The 24,083-nt window shown below is 36.8% G+C and overlaps 2 protein-coding genes across 5 annotated transcripts in view; both read left to right on the top strand.

The window, feature by feature from the left end:
• CPE (carboxypeptidase E) overlaps positions 1 to 9,717 on the top strand; it is a 536,015-nt gene extending 526,298 nt beyond the window's left edge. The window contains exon 10 of the mRNA XM_050791822.1: positions 9,679 to 9,717. Within this exon, the coding sequence (XP_050647779.1) occupies positions 9,679 to 9,702 (24 nt within the window). The 3' untranslated portion in view covers positions 9,703 to 9,717. The remainder of the gene's footprint in view (positions 1 to 9,678) is intronic.
• Positions 1 to 24,083, top strand: part of TLL1 (tolloid like 1) — a 227,574-nt gene that overhangs the window by 42,471 nt on the left and 161,020 nt on the right. Inside the window, exon 2 of one of the 4 annotated variants that reach the window (XM_050791804.1) lies at positions 5,082 to 5,187. The exons of 2 other annotated variants lie outside the window; for them this stretch is intronic. In XM_050791804.1, coding sequence (XP_050647761.1) covers positions 5,166 to 5,187 — 22 coding nt within the window. In that variant the 5' untranslated portion in view covers positions 5,082 to 5,165. Of the gene's footprint in view, positions 1 to 4,779; positions 5,188 to 24,083 lie in introns of those variants that run through there. One more of the 4 variants, XM_050791803.1, reaches the window with a different exon arrangement.

Here is a 24,083-nt window from a genome sequence, read left to right as displayed (position 1 = left end):
CCGTTTCATACATATGTACTATATTATAAGTAATATTGATCTTTGTGAAGTTCTAGAAAATTCAATAAATACTAATAGCTCAAACTGGAATTCTTTTTAAGGAAGATAATCTGGGGAAAAAAAGAGAAAGTTTTGTGTCGGAGAAACAAGATTGAGCTGTTTAAAAATATCTATGTAAATACTGAGAACAGGATTAAGTCTTCCTGCAGTCTGAGTCAAATCTGTGGTTAGGACTGAATGTTTATGATGATTGAGTGATCTGATGAATTACAGGTTTATAGCTTTCTTTTCCAGGTACTTAATTGTCTGCAGGAAGCTGGCTTTTTTGAAGTGAATTTTGTGTTCACTGTTCATATGATTGAAGTTATTAATGCCGAGGATTATTTAGTCACCCCTCCCTCAGTGTTACCAACCATAAAACTGAAGCCCAGGACAGCTGGGAGACTTGCCTAGAGTTACACGTGAGGGAGGAGCAGGGCTAGCCGCTCACATTTCCCTGGAGGGGCTTTGTTTATTCAAAGGGTACAGCTTATGTTAAGGTCAGAGAGACAGAGGGAGCGTGCATGCTCCCGAGACTGATTGATCTCAGCAGGAATTGTAATTCCTCTATGTATAGAAAACTCCACTCTTGACTGTAAATACCTACCCATAGTAGTATTGTATTTGGTAACTGGCCATAATGTATGAAGGCGTATTCCAGTTTGTGACTAGAGCTTGGCCCTAGTATAGAAAAATATTAATTACTATTCAAAATCACTTAAAAAAAAGATGACTATCCAAGACACAAACCCGGGATTGCCTTAAGCATAATAAACAAACAATTAAACCAATTATAACTTACCAGTGAAACTTGCAAGCTTTGAGAAGTTGGCCTTGTTTCATGTTTGGTGAAAGGCAGAGTAGTTTAATTACTTTCGTCTGTGGTCAGAGGCATTTCCATAGAGAGCTGGAAGGGATCTTTGAGAGCATCTGATCAGATGATTTTCCCCATTTTGAAGAACTGGAGCTCTTGGAATCCCTGAGTCAGGGTAGAAGGACCCCCTGAGTCAGGGTAGAAGGACCCCCTGAGTCAGGGTAGAAGGACCCCCTGAGTCAGGGTAGAAGGACCCCCTGAGGGTGAAGATCTTCACTTTTCCTTACTTCTCATAAAGCCATTTTGCTTATACCTGTTTTATATCTTGGTCTCTGTTACTTAGAAAACAAATTTTAAAACACACTAATACAATATTTCATATTTTGATAGGCGTTGGGTGCATGCATTTATTAAAACTAATTGAGTGCACACTTAAGATTTATAAATTTTATATAAAAAGATGAAAAAAATTACTGAACTCAATTATGGCACGCTGAACTATTTAGGGGAAGGTGTGCATCAGTGACTGAATTATTTTGAAGTGAACCAGAAATAAGGTGCAGTGATGGATAGATATAGGGTGGGTACACAATGAAGCAAGTATAGTAACATAGTAATGGTAGAAGGTAGGTGAAAGATATATGTAGGGGTGCTTATTGTATGATTCTTTCAACTTTGCTTCATGGTTGAAAACTTTCTTAAAATATTATATGGGAAAAAAAACTCACCAATATTGTTTAACCCTCTCATTTTTATAAATAAGGAACGTGATGCTCAAGGAGAATATGATTAAATCATTGGCAGAGTAAGACCTAGTACCAAAAAATCCTCAGAGAACTGATTCTGCTGCCTTTCTGTACATTCAAATTTGAGCATTTGCCCAAGAATTTTTGCATGAATGCCAGAAAAATCATGTATTTTTGATGAAATAATAGTATTATTAATGATGAAAAAAGGCATTTTGCAGGATTATTGGAACTATTACTTTCATGATGCTATCTTCTCATGCCCACCCCCCACCTTTTTTTGTTAATTTTTATTCTGGTAACATTGAGGCAATTTTTGTGCTTCTTGTAGTTTAATACATTAGAGTTTATTGTGAATTTATATATTATATAGCATTTATGGCTTAAATTTTCATTTTCAATTTGCAAGCACATAAATGCATGATATTTTATGATGAATATCTTCCTTTGAAAGTACAGAAATGAAGGTAACATCTTCGAAAAGGTCCATGAACGTTCTGTAGATTCTTTTGATGTCTTTCTGAAATTAAAAAAAAAATGGTCTTGCTTCTAGTGTTTGACTAGCATGTTATGATAAAGGACAACCTAAAAGTGATTTCTCCGTTACTCTTGTACTGTTCTAGAACACTTACAGGGTAAGAATTTCTGGAGTCAAGCCTGCCTTAGGTTTGAATTCTGATTATGGTATTTCCAGATGTGAGAACATGGGGAAGTTACTAAACTTCTTTGAGCCTTTTTTCCTTGGGTACAAAATGGGAATAATACTAGTATCCTATGATTCTTAGTATTTAATAGGTATTAGGTGTAACTTTTATTAGAAGTAAACTTAGACTTTGCTAGTGAATGACATATCTTTGTCATATTATATTTGTACTTAAACTTTATATTTTTATATTTTATTATCTAATTTTAATTGTTGATATTCACCTCTACATGGGATTGTGCTTCTGTATATTTACAGGATTTACATCTTGCCTGTGCAGTGTTCGCTCTTACAGTTGTTTACCCCAAAGCATGAGTCATCTACAAAGCACACTTTAGTTAAGATTGGGCGTATTTATTTCCTAATTCTGTTGTCCTTTAAATGACTCTTTTGGCCTTCTTAGATTTTGGCATTGATTACTGCTTTTTCAACTTCCTCTCTAGAATCCAAAATGTAAGAATTATATAATTGTAGCCTTGCATAACTCAAAATGTGAGAAATGTATAAGGCCAAATTAGTGAGTAATTAAATTTTTTTATCATTAGTGTAACTTTAAAAATTTGCAGTGCAAAGATCCTACTTTTTCTTATTAAGTTGATAAAAATATTGGTGTTATTTGAAGATGTAATTTTAGACAAATGGAAATTTTAGTTGGAAGATTATTGGATACATATCTTACCCACCACAGCATACATATACACATGCGTAAGATGATAGTATAATAAGTAATATACATGTAAGATAATAGTATACCATTTGAAGGAAAAAACGTCAAGGTTATGTTTATTATAGTTCAGTAGTTGTGTAATGCCTTTTTTGGCCCATCATTTTAAATCCTTTTTAAAAATAATGTGGTACTTCTTAGATTTAAGTGTGACAGAATGAGCTTAAGGTACAGCATCATAGAATTCGGAGGCACACAGTCATAGAACACTTACAGGCTAAGAATCTCTGGAGTCAAGGAAGATGCTTTGAGATCATTTGGAATTTCAGATTTGTGGCTTTTAACACTTGCTGCACATTGAAATTATTTGGGGGAGTCTTAAAAATACTAATATTTGCCAGGCGCAGTGGCTCACGCCTGTAATCCCAGCACTTGGGAGGCCGAGGCGGGTGGATCACGAGGTCAGGAGATGGAGACCATCTTGGTTAACACGGTGGAACCTTGTCTCTACTAAAAATACAAAAAATTAGCCAGGCGTGGTGGCGGGCGCCTATAGTCCCAGCTACTTGGGAGGCTGAGGCAGGAGAATGGTGTGAATCCGGGAGGCGGAGCTTGCAGTGAGCTGAGATTGCGCCACTGCACTCCAGCCTGGGCGACAGAGCGAGACTCTGTCTCAAAATAAAATAAAATAAAATAAAATAAATAAATAAATAAACAAACTAATATTTAGATTGTATCCCAGATGCATGAAATAAGAATCTCTGTGAGGGGTCCTGAATATTCCTAGTTTTTGAAAGGCTCATCTGGTGATCCTACCATCATATCAATTATAACAACCGTTTTCTGGGGTTTTTTTTCTTTGCCACTGTTTCAAGAGGAAACAGATCCCTGCTCCAAATCTTGGTAAAGTCATAGAGCTATTTATCTTTAGAATTGAAATAGTATCTTGGTCTCTTCTTAAACAGTGGTTTCTCCTCTCTCCCACAATGCTTTCATTTTCATTTCTTCCAGTTTGTGTTTTTTATTTTGAGTTTGTGAGGGTCCCCAAAACCACTGGGGTGTAGCTAAGCCTGATTTTGGTGGATGCCCCCAGAGGAATCACCCATTTGCATTTCCTGAAACACTGGAGAGTAAATGAAGATCCTGCTGTAGCTCCAGTGTACCTCAACTGGACTAGTCAAACTGCTGTGTAAATGGAGTTCTTTTGTGGTCGGGAGAAAACCCTGTGGTGTTTCTAGTTGGTTATTCTAAATCTTATGCACTATGTATTAATTAAATTATATTGTACTTTGTTCAGTAATAATGGAATATATGTGTATTAGACTAGTTTTTGTTTCAGGCGTATATTAGGTTTTTTTGAAAAGATGGAAGAATAGACCAGGCACAGTGACTCACACCTGTAATCCCAGCAGTTTGGAAGACCAAAGCAGGAGGATCACTGGAGCCCAGGAGTTTGAAACTAGACTGGGCAACATAGGGAGACCCCACCTCTACAAAAATAATAAAAATTAGCCAGTGTGTTGGTATGCACCTGTAGTCCCAACTACTTGGGAGGCGGAAGCAGGAGGATCACTTCAGCCTGGGAGGTCAAAGCTGCAGTGAGTGGTGATCACACCACTGCACTCCCGCCTGGGTGACAGAATGAAACCTTGCCTCAAAAAAAAAAAAAAAAAAAAAAAGGAAGAATAAACAAAAATCAATATATTTTGTAATTGCAACTTAATTACTTAATTAAAATAATTTTATCTATTTTATGATATTATTATAATTTTGTTCTTATTTACAGATAATATAATTCAAATAGTATATATATAATTAACTGACTTTCTGTGTATTCCATAATTATTTTGAATATGGAGTTGTAATATTATCACGCCATCAAGGCTAACCTCCAAATAAATGGCAATATGGAGAAATGTGTTTGTAACTCACTTATGATAGATTCTTTGGATAAATACAGCTTATTCTAGGCTTTCATCACCATTTCTTGCTGTGGCGGGATAATGTTGTAGTCTGAAATGGCATGTGGCCAGACGTGGATGCAGTATTAGTGCCTCTTGCAGGCCTTGTTTAAAACACTCACTCTGGGATACTACTGTGCTTCTTTACTTCCAGACTGACCACTGCTCTAAGCAGTGTTGGGGCAATGCCTGGGCTGCCCGAGCCCTTGAAGTTCAAGAAGAAGCACCTGGACTTCTCATGAGGGCAGGTCAGAGTCAATGTAAGTGACTTCCTAATTTGGGGGGCTAAATCCCTTCAGTGATTGAGGTCTGTATGAAGTCAGCCATATAAATAGCTATTTCCAATGTGTTTTATGTCAGCATCATACCCCAAAATGCTGCCATTGACCTAAAATAAAACTTTAGAAGTGTTTCTCAAATAATAAATGCCATGTGTCTCCTGTGAAAAGCATCATTTCCCTAGAGTTATCCATTGATATTTTTAATTCCATGAAAATACTACTTTGAGGACATTGGAGTTGCTTTGAACGTTGGCATCAATTAAGAGAAAACTTAGAAAGTCTAATTTAAAAATGTCTTGGACTTTATAACTAAGTAGAGAGCTGTGTTTGTCAGGCAGAAATGCATATGTGGGCAAAGGTGAAACATTTATAATTTGGAAAATAGTTTTAATTTTGCTAGAGTTAGAGAATTGTTGTTGAGCATTGTTGCTTAATACAGCTTAGTATCATTTCAATGATGTTCCTTCAGGAACTCCCAATCATGTAATGATTCTCAAAAGTAACACTTCAGTAAATTGTATCAGAAAATACATACCATGTTCACAAATGGACAATAGAAATGGTGGAAATAATGTTTATTTGGGAGAAATTATAGGGGAATAGAATTAGGTTTCTCCTATAAGGCAACATAATGAAGTAATAATTTGATGCTTGTATTAAGATGGAATTTTCATTAAAAACAGAGATAGATGAGAAAGTGATGAAAGAATAGAAAATATTACAATCCCTTCAAGTTTCATTCTCATCAATTCCTGAGGATCTCAATCTCTTTTCAAATATTCTTTTTGTTTATAAGTTATATGGTAACGGTGTTTGGAGATCATGTGAAGATCATTTATCTAGTACAGTTCAACTTTAGAACATTTTGCATAAAATTATGATAATTTGAACAGGAGGGAAAACAAAGGTCTACAATAAGTAAAAGTTCAAATTAGCTTATTTTTTTTTTCCTTTTTCATGGCTTAGATCTAGCTTAGATAAATTTGAGCAATGAATATTATACAAACAAATGTTTTACAAAGAGTACTTTCCTTAATTGAATCTATCTTGTAAACACATTAAAATCATGTGTATTGGGAAGAGCATGGAACATACAGTTCCAAAGCTTCAGGTTTACTCTAAGTTAAGGCTCCCCTGTTTACTACAGTGTTATTTAAGTTCTCTCAGCATCAGACCTGATCACCTGTCCTGCCTACCCTCCTGGGTTCTTATGGGGCCCAAATGAGATGACATATGGCATATGTGAAAGTGCCTTGCTAAGTATAACAAGCTATATAAAATTCGTCATTCTTTTGGATGCAACATTTAGAACAAAACTTTTACAAAAATCAGGATATTTTATCCAACAGCCTTAGAGATGGTTGTCTTTTTTATATGTGTATTTTGGTTAAAGCAGAAACAAAGTAATTCATATAGAATGGGCTAAAATGCATGACACAGCAACATCAAAATGTAAAGTAGCTTCAGTTACCATCGCATATCCTGGATTCAAACTGTTTTTATTAGTCACACGTCCCCCTTTCTTTAACTTCTCCTCCTTTCTTCTCTTTCTTTCTCAACATTGTTTCTTCCACCTTTTCCTGCTTTCCAAAGTTGGAAAGATTTTTCTATTTGTCTCCTGACCTTAAGCTTTATACCCTGGGGACCCTTCTTTCAAAGTGTTATACCACTTAGTTATTCTGGCAGGTTTTGTATAAGGCATTTTTGACACCCTTCCCTTGATGTCTTATAGTTAGACAAGGTGACGTTCTAAGCTGCTGGACCAGAAACAGGAAAAGCAGTGTTTGGTCCCCAAGGAGTGATGAAACTACAGGTAGTGCCGACAGGTGTGTATAGTCACACTTCAGCTGAGACTGTTCTGTGGTTTGAAACTCTTTAGCTGTATCTGCCATACCATTTACAGTTTTTTTCTTAAAGTTTACAAATTGCGTCACTACATGTTTAGAATAAAGTAACTCAGAGCAGAAACATAGAAAAGTAATGCATACAAAGAAAGGTAAACAGAGCATGAGAAGAATGCAGAGAAAGCTGAATTATAGAATGAAAATAGCAAAGGTGAATTTTTAGCTTGGGAGATGAGGGGAAGACTTGGATGAGAGGGAAAGAAAAGAAAACTGATTTTACCAGGATTGCTCTAGCTTTTCAGGGCTTATTTCAGAAAAGCTGACTGGGGCTCTGGAACCCAGGGAATCAGGGCTCCCCAGTTGACCTCTGCCAAGAACACTGGGAAGGGAGAAAAAGCCAGAGTGAATGGGTAATAGAAGGTAAGAACTGATTTATTCTGGCATTCGTAGTTTAAACAGCATGAACTTAGAAGGAGTATCTGTTTTGAAAATATTGAAACTTATTAGTATCAAATACTTGCTATGATTCTTTGTTATTGGTTGTTTGTTTTTGAAACCTCTAGTTGAAAGAATGGTTTAGAAAGCTCAATATTTCCGTAGCCATGGTTTGCAATCCTTTTATTACCCTAAGGCAGAAAATTGGGGTTGCTTCTTCTCTATTCTTCTTCTTCCTTCATTTCTTTAATGTAATCATCCCTTTTCTTCCCTGCCTTTCTTCCCATGTGTCTTTGTTCTTCCTTTGCTTACTTGTTTTCTGTTCCCCTACTCCAGAATTTTAGAAAGATTTATTCAGACTTACAAGTCTTTACATGACACTGTAAAATCTCAGAAATATTTTTCTTCAGGCATATGAATCGTAAGTAATATCAACTCAAAGAAGGAAGATTAATGTGTCACTTTGAATTCTCAGATTTTTCCTACTGTGAAAAGAGACTAGTATTTGAGAAAAACATAAAAGTTAAAAACAGAATATTCAGAAATTTTGGCTATTTGTGAGCATTAGCTTATGATTCTCAGAATTTATACTTATGTAAACACTGGAAATTTTGGAGTATGATATTTAGATAGAGCCTAATCTTATGGAAGGTTAGTATCTGGTAGCCAGCACAGGATTTGGGAAGATCAGTCTGTGATTCCTTGAGATTTCTTCGTTTACCTGGTTGCTGCATTTGAGTGGTTATCGAGCTCCTGTAGTGTACTTCTTTCTCTCAAGTAGGGATATCATTAGCTGGCTTGTACTTGTCTTGGAAACATTACAAAAAAAGCGCCTCTTCTGAGGCAAAGATTTATAAACCACTTTTCAGTTTGGCTTGGCATTGAAATTGAGCTGAGTTTAGACCCCCACATGCCACCCAGGAACTTCTGCACATAAATAAACAATATAATCATATGAAGTAATCCCTAGGGAAAAATGTGATTTTTTTTTTTTCCTCTCAAAATGATGGTGCTTTATAAATTATCAAGTCTTCAAACCACAGCAAAATTTTTTCAGTCTTAGTTAATAATCAGACACTGCTGACTTTTGTAAGTAAGAGATTATCAGTATTTTATCTGTCAGATATTCAAAGTTTTAAATAAAGTAATATTGTAGTAATATGATATTAGTAGGAAAGTACATTGGAAATATAGGTATACCTGTTTTTGTTGTTGTTGTTGTTGTTTTGTTGTTGTTGTTGTTGTTGTTTAAGATGGAGTCTCGCTCTGTCGTCCAGGCTGGAGTGCAGTGGTGGGATCTCGGCTCACTGCAAGCTCCGCCTCCTGGGTTCACGCCATTCTTCTGCCTCAGCCTCCCCAGTAGCTGGGACTACAGGTGCCCGCCACCACGCCCGGCTAATTTTTGTATTTTTAGTAGAGACGGGGTTTCACCGTGTTAGCCAGGATGGTCTCTATCTCCTGACCTCGTGATCTGCCTGCCTCGGCCTCCCAAAGTGCTGAGATTACAGGCGTGAGCCACTGCACCCGACCTATATACCTGGTTTATTGCACTTTGCTTTATGATGCTTCACAGATACTGCATTTTTTTTTAACAAAATTTAATGTTTGTGGCAACCCTGTACCAATGCCATTTTTCTAACAGTATGAGCTCATTTCATGTCTCTGTGTCACATTTTGGTAATTGTCACAGTATTTCAAACTTTGTCATCATTATTATATCTGTTATGGTGATCTGGGATCGATGATCTTTGATGCTACTCTTGGAATTTTTTTGGGCACCATGAACCATGCCCATATAAGGCAGAGAACTTTATCATTGTTGTGTGTGTCCTCTGACTGTTCCACTTACCAACCATTTTTCAGTCTCTCTCCATTTCCTTGGTTCTATTTCATGAGACACAACAGTATTAAAATTAGGCCAGTTAATAACCCTACGGTGGCCTCTATACGTTCAAGTGAAAACGAGAGTCTCACATCTCTCACTTTAGATCAAAAATGGAAAAGCTTACTGAGGATAGTGTGTCCAAAGCTGAGACAGGCCAAGAGCGAGGCTTCTTGGACCACAGAGTTAGCCAAGTTTTGCATGCAAAGGACAAGTACCTAATTCTATTCAAGGCTACAAAGGCTGAGAGAGGTGAGGAAGCTGCAGAGGAAATGTTGGAGGCTAGCAGAGGTTAGCTCAGAAGGATTAAGGAAAGAAGCCTCCATAACCTAAAAGTGCAAAGTGAAGCAGAAAGCGCTTCTGTAGACGCTGCAGCAAGTTATTCAGAAAATCTAGCTAAGATCATTGATGAAGGTGGCTACACTAAGCAACAGGTTTCCAGTGTAGATGGAGCACCCTTCTATTGGAAGAAGATGCCATCTAGGACTTTCATAGTTAGAGAGGAGAAGTCAATGCATGACTTCAAAGCTTCAAAGGACAGGCTGACTCTTTTGTTAGGAACGAATGCAGCTGATGACTTTAAATTAAAGCCAATGCTTATTTACCATTCTGAAAATTCGAAGGCCCTTAGGAATGATACTAAATCTACTCTGCCTGTGTTCTGTATATGGAATAACAAACCCTGTATTACAGAACACCTCTTTACAGCATGTTTTACTGAATATTTAAGTCCACTGTGGAGACCTACTGCTCCAAGAAAAAGATTCTTCTCAAAATATGACTGCCCATTGGCAATGTACCTGGTCACTCAAGAGCTCCGAAAGAAAAGTCCGTGGAGATAAATGTTGTTTTCACGTCTGTTAACACAACATCCATTCTACATCTCACAGAGGAGCAATTTTGACTTTCAAGTGTTATTGGTTAAGAAATACATTTTGTATGGCTATAGTTGTCATAGATAGTGATTCTTCTGATGGATTTGGGTCTGAACAAAGTAAATCATAGACCTTCTGAAAAGAATTCACCATTCCAGATGCCATTATGAATAGTGAGATTCATGGGAGGAGATCAAAATATCAACCGTAACAGGATTTGGAAGAAGCTGATTCCCATTCATATGAATTACTTTGAGGGGTTCAGGATTTTTAGTGGAGGAAGTAATTGCAGATGTGGTGGTAATAGTTACAGAACTAGAATTAGAAGTAAAACCCGAATATGTGACTGATTTGCTGCAATCACGTGATAAAACTTGAGTGGATGAAGAGTTGTTTGTTATGGATGAGCAAAGAAAGGGGTTTCTTGAGATAGAACATACCCCAGGTGAAGATGCTTTGATCATTGTCGACATGACAATGATAAATTTAGAATATTACATAAACTTGCTTGATAAAGCAGTGGCAGGGTTTGAGAAGATTGACTTCAAGTTTCAAAGAAGTTCTATTGTGGGTAAAATGCTACCAAACAGAATAACATGATACAGAGAAATTCCTTGTGAAAGAGTCAATTGATGCGACAAATTCCATGTCTTATTTTATGAAATTGCCACAACTACTTCGTGATGCTTCTCTTAAATACATTTTAAACACATGAGTGACTGTTAAAACTTCCATGAGAACTGAAATTTGGATATAGTACGATTTTCAGTTTGTTCTCATCTCTGGTTAAAGTTCTTATTTTGTGGGGACAGGAATTCTATTGCCACTTAATAGACTAGAGCACAGTATAAATATCACTTTTATATGCACTGGGAAACAAAAAATTAGTGTGACTCCCTTTATTGTGACATTCACTTTATTGTGGTGATCTGGAATCAAACCTGCAACATCTCCAAGGTATGCCTGTATAAGAATTGTTTCTATGGTTTTTGATGAGATTTGGGGCTAGAAAAACAATTCAATTTAAACAAAAGATTGAAAGTTTGGAAAGTATGGATTGAAATGGAAGTTACTATACCAAATAATGTTTCTGCCCATCTGTCTGTTTTTTGGCACATTCGTTCAGTTTTAAGACAATACAGAGGAGGTAGAAATTAGGATGGGGACGAATTCTGGTTAAAAACTTCACACTTGAAGTCGTGATACTTCTCTTAAATACATTTTAAACACATGAGTGACTGTTAAAACTTCCATGAGAACTGAAATTTGGATATAGTACGATTTTCAGTTTGTTCTCATCTCTGGTTAAAGTTCTTATTTTGTGGGGACAGGAATTCTACAGAGGAGGGTGATGTGGATAGGAAATGGGATCCTACTCTGTCTCAGGAGGCAGAAGGCAGGGGGCAAGTCCTCTGTCTTAAGTACCTTTTGGGTCTAATTTGCAAAGTCTAGTGATAAAATCACTTGAGTTCCATGTAGCCCTGTTGCTGTCTTGGACATCAAAGCTGGCATTAGTGCCAGGTATCGTATTTATTGATATTTAAGCCAGAGTGGACAGTTGCCACCTAGTGGTGCCATACCAAAGACAGGAGCTGGAAGCCAGACTCCAAGAATTCCCAGCCAGCTAGCTTTACTGGTAACTCTGTCATTTCATTAACTTTGCAGTAATGGAACCTCCTGGTTTGTGCAATTCAACAACGGTGGTTTTGGACTGTATCTACTTGTAATGATGAAGTTTATTTGCACTAGGTGGATAAAATATGGTAGGTTAATGTTACTCATTTTTTCAAAAAACAATCTAAGCTTTTTTTTCAAAAATAAAAAGTACTAGCTCTGGTCATTGACTATTCATGTTTGTTCCTATAGACCTGAAATGTGAATTTCATGTTATGCTGCACATTTAGAAGCTAGAGTAGAACTCCGCAAACTATGAAGCAACTTTAAGGGTTAAAGAGAGGAAATCCCAAATTCCTAAAATGCACATGTATGCATAAAAATTTCAATTAAAAAGCTTTATGTACCATAAAAGAAGAGATAGCTTTTGGAAGATATACACTAAAAGCAAGTGAAGGACATTCAATTACTCTCTTAGTAATTTTATTTCCTTAGGCGATGTTGTGTAGTAATACTGAATTGGTGGTTCTTATGTTTAATACTGAGCAAGGAACTTTAAGCAAGTTTAAAGTCAAGCTAAAGTAAAAATTATTAAGATTATCTTCAGAACTTGTTAAATGTGTTTAATTTTTTATGAACTGAAAGTTTTAGTTAGTTTTCTTCCCTTCAGCTGTTGCATTAGCAGCCATAGGCCAAGTGACAACATCGTTGTTTTTAATAAAACAGATTAATAAAAATGTAAGAGGATTAAGCATTTCAGGTTCTGGCTTCTATGCTTAATATGAGAGTATTGGTTTGAAGCCAGTGTACCATACATGCTAATTGATTGCTACTTTACTTGAAGTAATGTAGAAGATTATCTCCTCTAAGATTGTTCATCTGGGGCAGTTATTCCCAACCAGGAGCAATTTTGCCTCCAGGGGACCTAAAGCAATGTCTGGAGACATTTTTGGTTGTCACATTTGGGGGTGGAGTGTGTTGATACTGGCATCTAGGAAGTAGAGGCTGGAAATGTGGCTAAAAAATCCACAATGCAAAGGAAAGCCCTCCATGACAAAGAATTATCTTGTCCAAAATAACATTAGAGCTGAGGTTGAGACCCCTTTGTTCTAGGCATATTTCCAGTGTGGTTTCTTCTTTATCTCTGTTTTCTTTCCTTTCTTTCTTTTTCCCTTCCTCTTGGTTAAATAGGTATGTGTCACTTGGTATGGAGATGAGTAAGTGTCTCTCTGGTTTATGCTAAATGTAATATTTTCAGAGTGATTTCTCAAGGTGTGGTTTTGTACAGAGTGGAAAGGGAGTCGAAAGCCATACATTAGACCTATATAACCTTGGGCATGTCACTCATGCTTTCATTTCTTTGTTTCTAAAAATCAGAATTAAATGAGATCCAAGGTTTCTTTTAGAGCAACAAATTCAAACAAATTTGGCAAAATCATTGACTCAACCGGACTTGAGCCCTATTTTGTCAAACAATATGCTCTAAGACTCATGTGATACAGAAGACATGGTTCCTGATTTCTAAATGCCTGAATCTAGTTGGGGAGATGGCAGGCATGTAAACAGGAGTAACCATATACTGTTATAATAGTTGTAATGAAAGTTCTACAGTAGAACAGGGTAGGATAGTCACTGTCTATAGGAGACTTGGGTAAGTCCTCTGAGAGACGATGGAATTTGAATTGGCTATTGGAGGAGAGTAGGGATATGCTAGGAGAAAAGGAGGAAGAGCATTTCAGGCAAAAGGAACAGCAAAAGCAAAAGCTTAGAATTACAAAAAGCCCTGGGATGTTCTGGAATGTTGAAAGCTTCTGTATGTCTGGAACACGAAGATCAATGAATAAAAATATTCTTTTTGTATTGCTTGAACATATCAAAAATTTCCAAAAAGTCTAAAGCCAGGAACAATATTCCCATCTAGCCATTGCTCTTAGACTTTAGCTGTTCACTCCTCTAGAGTGTGTGCATCACAAGCACAAACAGCCTCAGTTACAGTCCTGAGATTCCTTCGGGCTTCCATCTCCTACTTTGCTTGTCTTGTACCTCATTGCTTATACTGGGACTTGTGATTCAGACAAGTTCAAGTACAACGAATCCAATTTTTAAAAAAGTGTCTGATTTTTTTTCCTCATCAAATTCTCTTGAAGTACTTTTGAATTTTAATAGCTCCCTTGGGACAGTGGATTTGGGTAATTAAACATGCTGATTTAATTCACAAACTCAGGAGAAGCAAGTGTCGGACCATCCCATTGAGCCCTTCTACGCTAAGTGGAGAAGTTGATGGCAGAAATAGTGCCAAGACTTCTGGCACAATCTGATGACAGGCAGCACTAATTTTTGGCTTCAGGCAATCAAATGCTGCTCAGCATTGTTTAACAAGAGGTTCTTAGTGTGAACTAAGCCTCCAACACGATTTTCTTTGGTAACCATGAAAGTCAGCTTAGAGAATGTCACAAAAGGAAATGGTGTATTCTGAGGGAAATTCATCTTTCTATTGTTTAAAGAAGTAGAGGGAGGCCAACGTGGGCGGATCACGAGGTCAAGAGATCCAGACCATCCTTGCCACCATGGTGAAACCTCGTCTCTACTAAAAATACAAAGAAAATTAGCCGGGTGTGGTGGCACATGCCTGTAATCCCAGCTACTCAGGAGGCTGACTCAGGAGAATCTCTTGAACCCGGGAGGCGGAGGTTGCAGTGAGGCCACTGCACTCCAGCCTGGTGACAGAGCAAGATTTCATCTCAAAAAAAAAAAAAAAAAAGAAAAAAAAGAAAGAAAGAAAAGAAAGTAGATAAATTTTCCCTGAGTTTTCCCTCAGCAAATCTGACTTTTCTCAGGAGAAGAGATTTACGTGGAATAACTCTGTGGCTTTCCTTTAGAAACATCCAGATACAAAAAGAAGTTTTGTAGTAGATATCACTGTGACTTAAAGAAAGTTCAGGAAATCTGACTTCTATTTCCAGCCAAGCAGATGATTTTTTGGGATACATTATTCGTTGATGTCTGAGATTCTTTCTAGAAATCAATCTAGTATACCTGCTGTTTGTTGCTCAGGACTTCTGAAGTCATATCTGCAGGCTATGCGGGAAGAAAAAGGTTCTATAACACAAAGTATTTTTCCACTCTTGATATCAGCTCATTCCTTGTTTATATGATTAAATTTGAAGTAGCCTGACATTTCGCAAACTCTTTTTTTTTTCCCACCAGAAGCTAAAATTCATGATTAACTCACTGCTCGCTATGAATTTGTCACAACTTCGCTTAACCTAATAAATATCCCTGAAAGAGCAGACTTGGCCGGAGTTGAATCAGTACAGCTTTACTGATTTGGCCACTAAGTTAAGCCCATACTTTTTAATCTGGATTGAGCTAAGGGGGAATGTTCAGAAATCAAGGTCTGGGTGCATTCTCCCAGAAATCACTGGAGCTCAGCTGGTTTTATTAGCCTGGTGAGAGGAGGGGGAGGTATAAATAAATGCATAGCAGACACCACTTTTTCCTCTGGTATGTGTATAGACTTTTGGCGGTAGTTGTAGAGGGGTTATAATGAACAATTAATGGATGATCAATCTTAAGTATGATATAGGAGAATTTAAAGTATTCTGAGTTCTTAAAGACTTTTATATAATATGTGATAACTTACATTCTTTTATTCTGTTAGATTTTGCTTTCTAAATGAATAAACATTTACTGCATGCTTTAGAGCAGGGATAGCTGACACTTTACTGAAATACAGTAAAATTTTCTGTGCTTTTGTGTCACAAAGGCAGAGTGAAGTACCTCCAACAGAGAATTTATGGTCCACAAAGACAAAAATAAAATATATACTATCTGGCTCTTTACAGAGAAAGTTTACTGACTCCTGCATTAAATAAACACCTTTTAAAACAAAAATGAATTTCTACAATTGAGATCAATTCTCTCAGGGTCATTATTCACCTAGACAAATGAAATTCTTCTTTTGAAAAAGTGATAACAAATACGTTTTTCGCATCGTATTTGCTTTATAATACTTGAGAAATTCTTTTAAAATGCAATTGTTTAAATAATGTCAAAAGAAACACTTCTTACGATTTATAAGCACTCCAGAAAAAAAAATGCATATATGTAGTATAGTGACTGTAAAGTGATCTTGAATAGTATGTTATTGGTTGTGTTAAGGAAATGAGTAAATAACAATAACACAAGCAAATGCTTCTAAAGTGCTCCTTGGGTATCAAGCACTAAGAACTTTTACGTTTCTTTTTCAGCAACCATTTAAAGTAGGATAAATTGTTATCTCTCTTTCATAGATTATGCATTTTGTTGTTGTAAATAAAGTTGAAGAATATAATTGGTAAGAAAAACAACTAATAAAATGTCATTTGTAATGTATTTCATAGGTTTATGGACACAAAAATAATTATATTTATTAAGATCATAAAGTCAAGGCATTGACTATATTCCATAATTAAAGCATTAAAATGATAGAGAATAGTTTTAATTGCATAGGAGAGTTATCTTGAATAGTAATTTGATAGTTTTCAGTTCTGAGCTTCATTTAATTTTCTCACGCTTCTTCTATGCCTAATTTAACTTTACACAGTTAGGTTTCTTTTGGGTTTACTTTTCTCATTCTTTAAAGTTAAAAACATTCAGATGTGATTAGAAATTGAAATAATTAACTTCAGATACTGCACAGGGTAGTTCTCCACTGAGCAGCTCATTTCAAGATACCGCACTTGCACAAAGAGGAAGTGGCCTGAGGCAAAGACGAATTCTTAGCAGACGGCTTGATCATTGATAAGCAGACAATGGCGTTTAGTAGTAAAGTAGAAGCTATGCTAAGTTGATTAGCAAGGAGGTCAGGCAAGTGACTTGGAGTTTGGCTGTGAGTAGAAGCCCTAGTGGGGACTTTCCTTTGCTGGAAAGCCAGGTGATGGTTGGACATTTGGGAGTAGGTGATGAGCAGATGTTTGCAGTTCCGTATTTCACACCACTTCTTCGCCTACTCTGGAATTTGTCCTGAGAAAGCACAAGGTATACAATAAAAAGAGGTGAGAAGCAAAGGTAAAAAAAACACCACCAGAGACATTCAAAATCAGAAGATTTCCTAGTTAGGCAGTCCACACTCATGAGATTCACCGTACTCTGCTTTTTTGAACCCATAGCACTGCTGTTTCAGCTATTTGACATGTATTATATGCTTTTAACTGTGAAAACACTGTTTGACTTGTTCCACATAGCACCATCTCTTCTGAGTGATTTCTTTATACTGAGCGTTTCTCAGTTGATTAAAAAATGTGTGAATAGGAAGTATTTCTAATAGAAAGTGTTCCTCATTCCTGATTAATACCATTTTCGCAAAGTTTTACCACTGCAACTGTTTACATCAAGGCCAAAGGCAGGCTAGTGAATAAGGATGACTTATAAATCTTTCAGATCGGTAATGCCCATCAGCGTCTGCAATAACTGTGCATAACTGAGGATGGAGCTCAGCATGGGGCTAGAAGTGAAGACAGAATGGGAAGTTAGTACTGCTTTTAACTGGGCGTTGTGACATTTAAGCTTCAGATTTCCTTCTTATTTTTAGAGTTTATTTGTAATCTGTTGTTATTGAGGAGATTTGGAATTACTTGTCAGAAAAGTATTTTAAAACATCCCTTAAAGTCAGTTGCATTCCTTGTTTTCTTGACTCTGTAAAAAAGGCCTTCTACTTTGTATGCATTGATTTGATCATTTAAACTTCCTCCGAGACAATAAACTTGCTGAACTGTGGAATAAATTGTGATATTCAATAGTTCAATATACAGAAAAGAACTGTTAAAGCTGCAGTGTAAATTCCAGTTGGACATAATACCACTCTCGACAACTATACATAAGACACTTACGTTACCTGGGTACATTTACAGCTTCCGATTAGAAAGTTAAAACATCTTTAAGTATATGAACTTTCTCAAAATATGAGACATCATATTTTGTATGAGACATCACAACTTTATACTGTGCTATATGTGCAAAACCAATACTCTAGCCTATCACAGGTATTTTTCAAGCTTACTTTGTTTGCTGCTGGTGGTGGTGACTGCAGTAACGGGTGCTTAAAGCATCAAGTTATCTCTGCCTCATTCTGCAGAATTGTTCAGTAGGTTCACTTCCCTGTCAGATTAATTTCCCCCATACACTCCCTGAGATGTTATCTGGGTGCATAGAGCGCAGTGTTGTCCTGTGACATCGTGGTCTTGTGGGCAGAGGAAGCCTCGGATCTGAGTGTTGTTCCCCAGGTTCTCTCTGGCCTCCCGTGAGGCCAGTACTGTTCACTATGGAAATCAGGGATGATGGGCGTGTGTCCCAACTGAGGCAGACTGCACAGACTCATCATCATGGCGCATCTCGAGGTCTGCAGTCCGTTCCATCCTGGCAGCCTGTCAGTCAGCTATTAATTTCAGAACCACTTTGACTCTGTTGCAGTGACCATCCTTAGAAATTTTATCTAGCCACATTAGCTACCTTCTGCCTCCTGCACAGGGCTTGGAGAAGAATCCCTAATGTCATCTTTGCCTCATGGGAGATGAGGAAGGCCTGGAGTGCTAACTTGGATCCCTTCTTACCTAGAACAGTAGCCCTGTCTTTTTATTCTGACATGACCACACCACCTCAGAGCAGGTCCGCCCCACAGACACTTCCCTCTCAGATTTTCAAGCGCTCTCCACTTCAGCTGTTCTTCCAGCATGTCCAAACAGCTCCCCTCCGCTGCAACCTTCACCGTTTCATCACTTGATGTGGGAGCTGGGACACATTTGAATGAGTCCTCTGATGCTCCACTTATACCTCAAATTGTTATGAGCTCCTTTTAGTTCTCCTTTCTGTTTTACTGGAAATTCCTGTGTGTCTCATCCACCTTCCATTGGTGATGTTCATCCTCCCTTTCTTTTTTTTTTTTGAGACGGAGTTTTGTTCTTATTGCCCAGGATGGAGTGTAATGGCACGACCTTGGCTCACTGCAACATCTGCCACCTGGGTTCAAGCACTTATCCTGCCTCAGCCTCCCAAGTAGGTGGGATTACAGGTGCTCACCACCACACCCAGCTAACTTTTTTCTTTTTTTTTTCTTTCTTTTTCTTTTATTTTTTTTTAGTAGAGACAAGGAGGTTGGTCTTGAACTCCTGACCTCAGGTGATCTACCTGCCTCATCCTCCCAAAGTGCTGGGATTACAGGCATGAGCCACCATGCCTGGCCTCATTCTCCCTTCCTAAGTTCTCAGTGCCTGCTGGGATACACTTTTTGTGACAGAAGAAATTAAAAAAAAAATACAATGATGTTTTTAAATATTAATCTCCAGCCTTTCATATGTGACTTAAACTGACTTCATTTATCCTGACAACTAGAAGTTGGAAGAGGAGGCCTCTGTGTTAATTGGGGATAAAATACCTTGTAAAGATGACAGAAAGTGGTGTTTACAAATCAGACACAAAGACCTGACATCCCCCTTTAAAGAAATGTCCCAGTGTGCTGATGGCAGTGAGGAAGAGGTTCCCTTAAAGAGAAGGGGGCAGAGGTAAAGGAACAGATTTTCTTCGTATTCTTTACCACGTTCTTTCTTTAACACCTGGGTTGATTTGATTCCAACAGATTCCTTGGATCATTTCTAACCCATCTCCTGGTGGTCTTTGTGGTTCCTTAGTGGCTCCAGGGAACTGATACATTTTAACATGTTTGTCACAACGGCCATAGGATTCCATAATAAAAAGATAGCTGTAATATTTCTTATTGATTAAAAATACCTGGAAGGCAATCATAGAAACTGGAGTAAAAATATTAAGATGAACTAACCTGAACCAAAGATCTGTGTTTTCTCTGTTACAGAATACTGCAGTGGAGAGTCAGTATTTTGGGGTTTGTTATTTTGTTACGGTGAGTACTGGAATGATAAAAGGAATTTCTGTAATCAGAATAGCAGGTAATATTTCTTGAGTGCCTTAACTCTTTCTAGGCACTTTATATAAAATATTTTAAAAATAATAATCATATGCAGAGTTCCTCTCATTTTTCACATAAGGAGATGGAAAATCAGAAAGGCTCAGTCACAAAACTAAAAGGAAGTGGAGTTGGGATTAAAATGTAGACCTGTTTAAGATCAACATCCATGTCTTTTCAAGTTAATAAGCCTCAGCAAATAAATCATGCTAGAAATACCTCTGTGACAGAAAACCTTGTGAGAAATAAATAATGCTTACTGCTTAGTTACCTTAGGAACACACTTGGGAAGTTATGCTGAAAGAGTCAGTATTACCTGTGTGGCATCTGTGTCTTTTGCTCTAGCAGTATATAAATTTAATGTAGTACTAATTTAATGCACGTGATCTATGTTTAACCTTTTTAGACCTTAGTATTATAAAATAAAACTCAGATGGAGGAAAACAGACAAAAAATAAAAAACATACTGCTTAGCGAATTACAAGCTGAATAACCATGTAACTACCACCCAAGTCAACAAATAGAACATTTCCACTGGCCGCAAAAGCTATCCATGTGCCCTTCATGATCATAGGCCTTTTCCATTTTTCATATGTAACTGCAATCTTGATTTTTATAATACCATTTTTCTCCATGGTTGTATCAGCTAACAGTGCATTCCTACACACTATAGTTTAGTCTGGCCCCTTTTAGAAATCTGATGTCTTTTAAGTCTTTTAATCTACAGGTTCTCCTTCAATCTCTTTCTTTTCCTTATAATCTATCTGAGGGAGAATTTGTACTTGTACCCTTTAACTAGTATAATTTACCTTAATCTAGATGTTGCTGACTTGGATACTTACGATGCGTTCAACCTGTTCCTCTTTTACATTTCCAGCAATTGGCAGTTGGATACAGAGATGTAATCAGATTTGAGTTAATCTCTTGAGTGGTGGTGTGTTCTTTTATCAGAACACACATAATGTCTGGTGTTAACTTTTTTTTTTTTTTTTTAATGTCAGCAGCTGTTGATTCTTAATGGTTAGAAAGATTGTTGATTCCTTGAGAGTTGCAAAATGATGATACTCTATCATTGTTTTTCATTTGTATAATTTAAAATGTTTGATGTGTTCTAGCCCACTATAATTAAAATAATTGGAAATTCATTTTGCTTCATATATATATATATATATAGAGAGAGAGAGAGAGAGAGAGAGATGGAGTCACACTTTGTTGCCCAGGCTGGAATGCAGTGACATAATCTCGGCTCACTGAAACCTCCACCTCCTGGGTTCAAGTGATTCTCCTGCCTCAGCCTCCCAAGTAGCTGGGATTACAGGCACGCACCACCACATCTGGCTAATTTTTGTATTTTTAGCAGAGACGGAGTTTCGCCATATTGGCCAGGCTGGTCTCGAACTCCTGACCTCAAGTGATCTGCCTGCCTCGCCCTCCTAAAGTGCTAGAATTACAGCTGTGCACAGCCTATTTATATTGTTTTTGATTGTATTTGTTTGTATAATTTGATTGTATTTGTTTGTATAGTTACAATATAATGCCCAGAGCAACTACAGTGTGCATATGTAACTTATCACACTCCACTGGTATCCATGTTTTACAACATTGAATGAAATGTAGAAATCTGCCGGTCGTGGTGGCTCATGCCTGTAATCCCAGCACTTTGAAAGGCCAAAGTGAGTGGATCACCTGAGGTCAGCAGTTCAAGACCAGCCTGACCAATGTGGTGATACCTTGTCTCTACTAAAAATAATAATAATAAAAAAAAATTGACTGGGCTTGGTGGCAGGCACCTGTAATCCCAGCTACTCGGGAGTCTGAAGCAGGAGATAGCTTGAAGATGGGAGGCGGAGGTTGCTGTGAGCCGAGATGTCCCCACTGCACCCCAGCCTGAATGACAGAACGAGACTCCATCTCAAACAAAAAACAAAAAACAAAAAAGACCCAGAAATGTAGAAACCTTATTTCCACTTAGGTCTCTTTATTGTGCCTACTTTTAAATATCATTATCTTGAGTATCAGAGATGGTGTTACAATTTTTGTTTCAATTATCCAATATGATTTATAAAACTCAGGAAAAGAATAGACTATTATGTACACCCAAATTTCTGCTACTTCTGTTCCTCTTTCTTCCTTATTCATGCTCCAAGATCCCTTCATTTATCATTTATTACTGTTTCTTAGTCTATACTGGAAGAACTAGGACATATCTATTTATTTTGAACAATAAAAATACCTGATGTGTTTGTTCAAATACTTCCAATTCCAATTTTGGATTACTGGGTTTTTAGTTATTCTCTTTACTTCACTTTGGCTCTCAAGGACACAGGGGACGTTAGAATTAGAATATTCCATAATGATTCTATCCCACATTTTGCATACACATTCTCAGAATAACTATACTAGTACTATTACTGCCAATTCTGATTACTGAAAACAGCAAAACAAAATGTCTTCGTATATGCTACATCTATTTCCTACTACTTTTTAATTGTCAGAGCTTGTAGCTGTCACATACAATATTTTCTCTCTCTAATCTTCATTTATTTTTGTTCTGCAAGTGTTTTTTTTTTTTTTATTGAATGCTCTGCACAGTTTCTTCTGTTGATCTTCCTATAGTCATTTTGATGTTTTTTTATGCAATTTATTTTAATCTTTTGAAATTTGTTCTTCACTAGATTCCTGAAGAAGGACTATCAGAAACCACATTTACTGGTCTACTTAATGTTATGAGCAGTTTTTATCCTTTATATTGAAGGCTGTTTTACTAGGTATAAAATCTTTGACTCACATTTTTATTTTTCTGGTCATCTTAATTATGCTTTCTGATTTGTTTCCCCCCCCCCCCCAAAAAAAAGCATTGCTCTCAAAGAAAATGATTTCTTTTTTCTTTTATATGTCATATGCTCCTTTTATCTAGCTACCGATGGGATTATTTTTTCTTTAAAGAATTTTCATTTAAATTTAAAGAAAATTTAAATTTTATTTTAAAAATTTTCAGAATTTCCTAGATTATGTATTAATGTTGGCATTATGGGTTGATACTTTCAGGTACACCATGTGCTCTTTGGATACACAATTTGATATATATTTTAGAAAAACACTTTTTGAATTATAATTTTAGTATTTTCTGGTTCCCTTCAGGGCCTAGATAGAATAATAGAGTGGATGCATTTTTCTTTAATTATTTTGAAAGTACCATCCCACTGCTTTTTAGCGTCTTATGTAAAACTTCAGGAGCCATACTGAGTCATGTTTTATTGTATGTTTCTCTTTTATTTCTGATTCTTTTTGGTGAGGCTTCAGTATCTTGATTTTATTCCCTGTGTTCTGAAATTTCTCAAACAGGTGGCTTAGTGCGGGTCTTCATTCTTTCAATGGACTAGGCACTAGGTGAACCATTTTTATCTAGAGTCTGGTGCTTCAGCTTGAGAGATTTTCTTCCATTATTTCTTTGAAATTTTCTCTTCCTTTCCTTCATTTTCTCATTTTACAACTCATTAGTTGAATGCTTGGTCTTCTGGATGAATTTTCTATTATTTTTATCTTTATTTTTCTACTTTCTATCTTGACACCTTTTTTAAAAGTATAATCACCCTTTTTAAGTATACAGTTTGATATGTTGACAAATTACAGTCATTTAACTGCCCCACAGTCATTGCAAAAATTCCCTGTGCTCATTTGCAGCCAGTCCCTTTCCCCACTTTTGGCTCCTGCCAACCACTGTTTTCTGTTCCTAGAATTTCCCCTTAAAATCGTTGTTGTTGTTGTTGTTGTTGTTTTGTATTCCTTTCTGTAGGTTTCCTCAACCTGTAGATAATGTTTTAAAACTACCCCTCTAATAAGTATTTTACTTTAAGTTACATTTAAACCTTTTTAAACATCTATTCTTGCTTCATGATTGCAATGTCATTGTATCTCTTTGTAAATATTAATTATGATTTCCTGGAAGATTTTTTTCTGTATTTCCTCAGAATTCTTTTTCTCTCTTTGTTTTGCCTGGTTTTTTTTTTTTTTTTTTTTTTTTTTTTTAAGTTGGATATGTTTCTCAGCTATCTGATGGTTCTTAACAATACAATCACATTAAGTTTGAAGTGCAGAAAATCTGATCAGAAGCTCTATGTGCATGAGTGGATCTTGCAAACTCTGAAGCTTCATTGTAGAGTGATTGAATAACTAGCTGGTCATTGATTCGTGACTCCAAAATTATCTGTAAATGTTCTTCTTGGTGTGGTTTTCTACTTTCAGAGAAATAGCCACCAATGTCCACC

The sequence above is a fragment of the Macaca thibetana genome, chromosome 5 (assembly GCF_024542745.1).
Source record: "Macaca thibetana thibetana isolate TM-01 chromosome 5, ASM2454274v1, whole genome shotgun sequence".
NCBI lineage: Eukaryota > Metazoa > Chordata > Mammalia > Primates > Cercopithecidae > Macaca > Macaca thibetana.
Note: the sequence above shows the minus strand (reverse complement) of the source record. Positions and strands in the feature narration are given on the sequence as shown.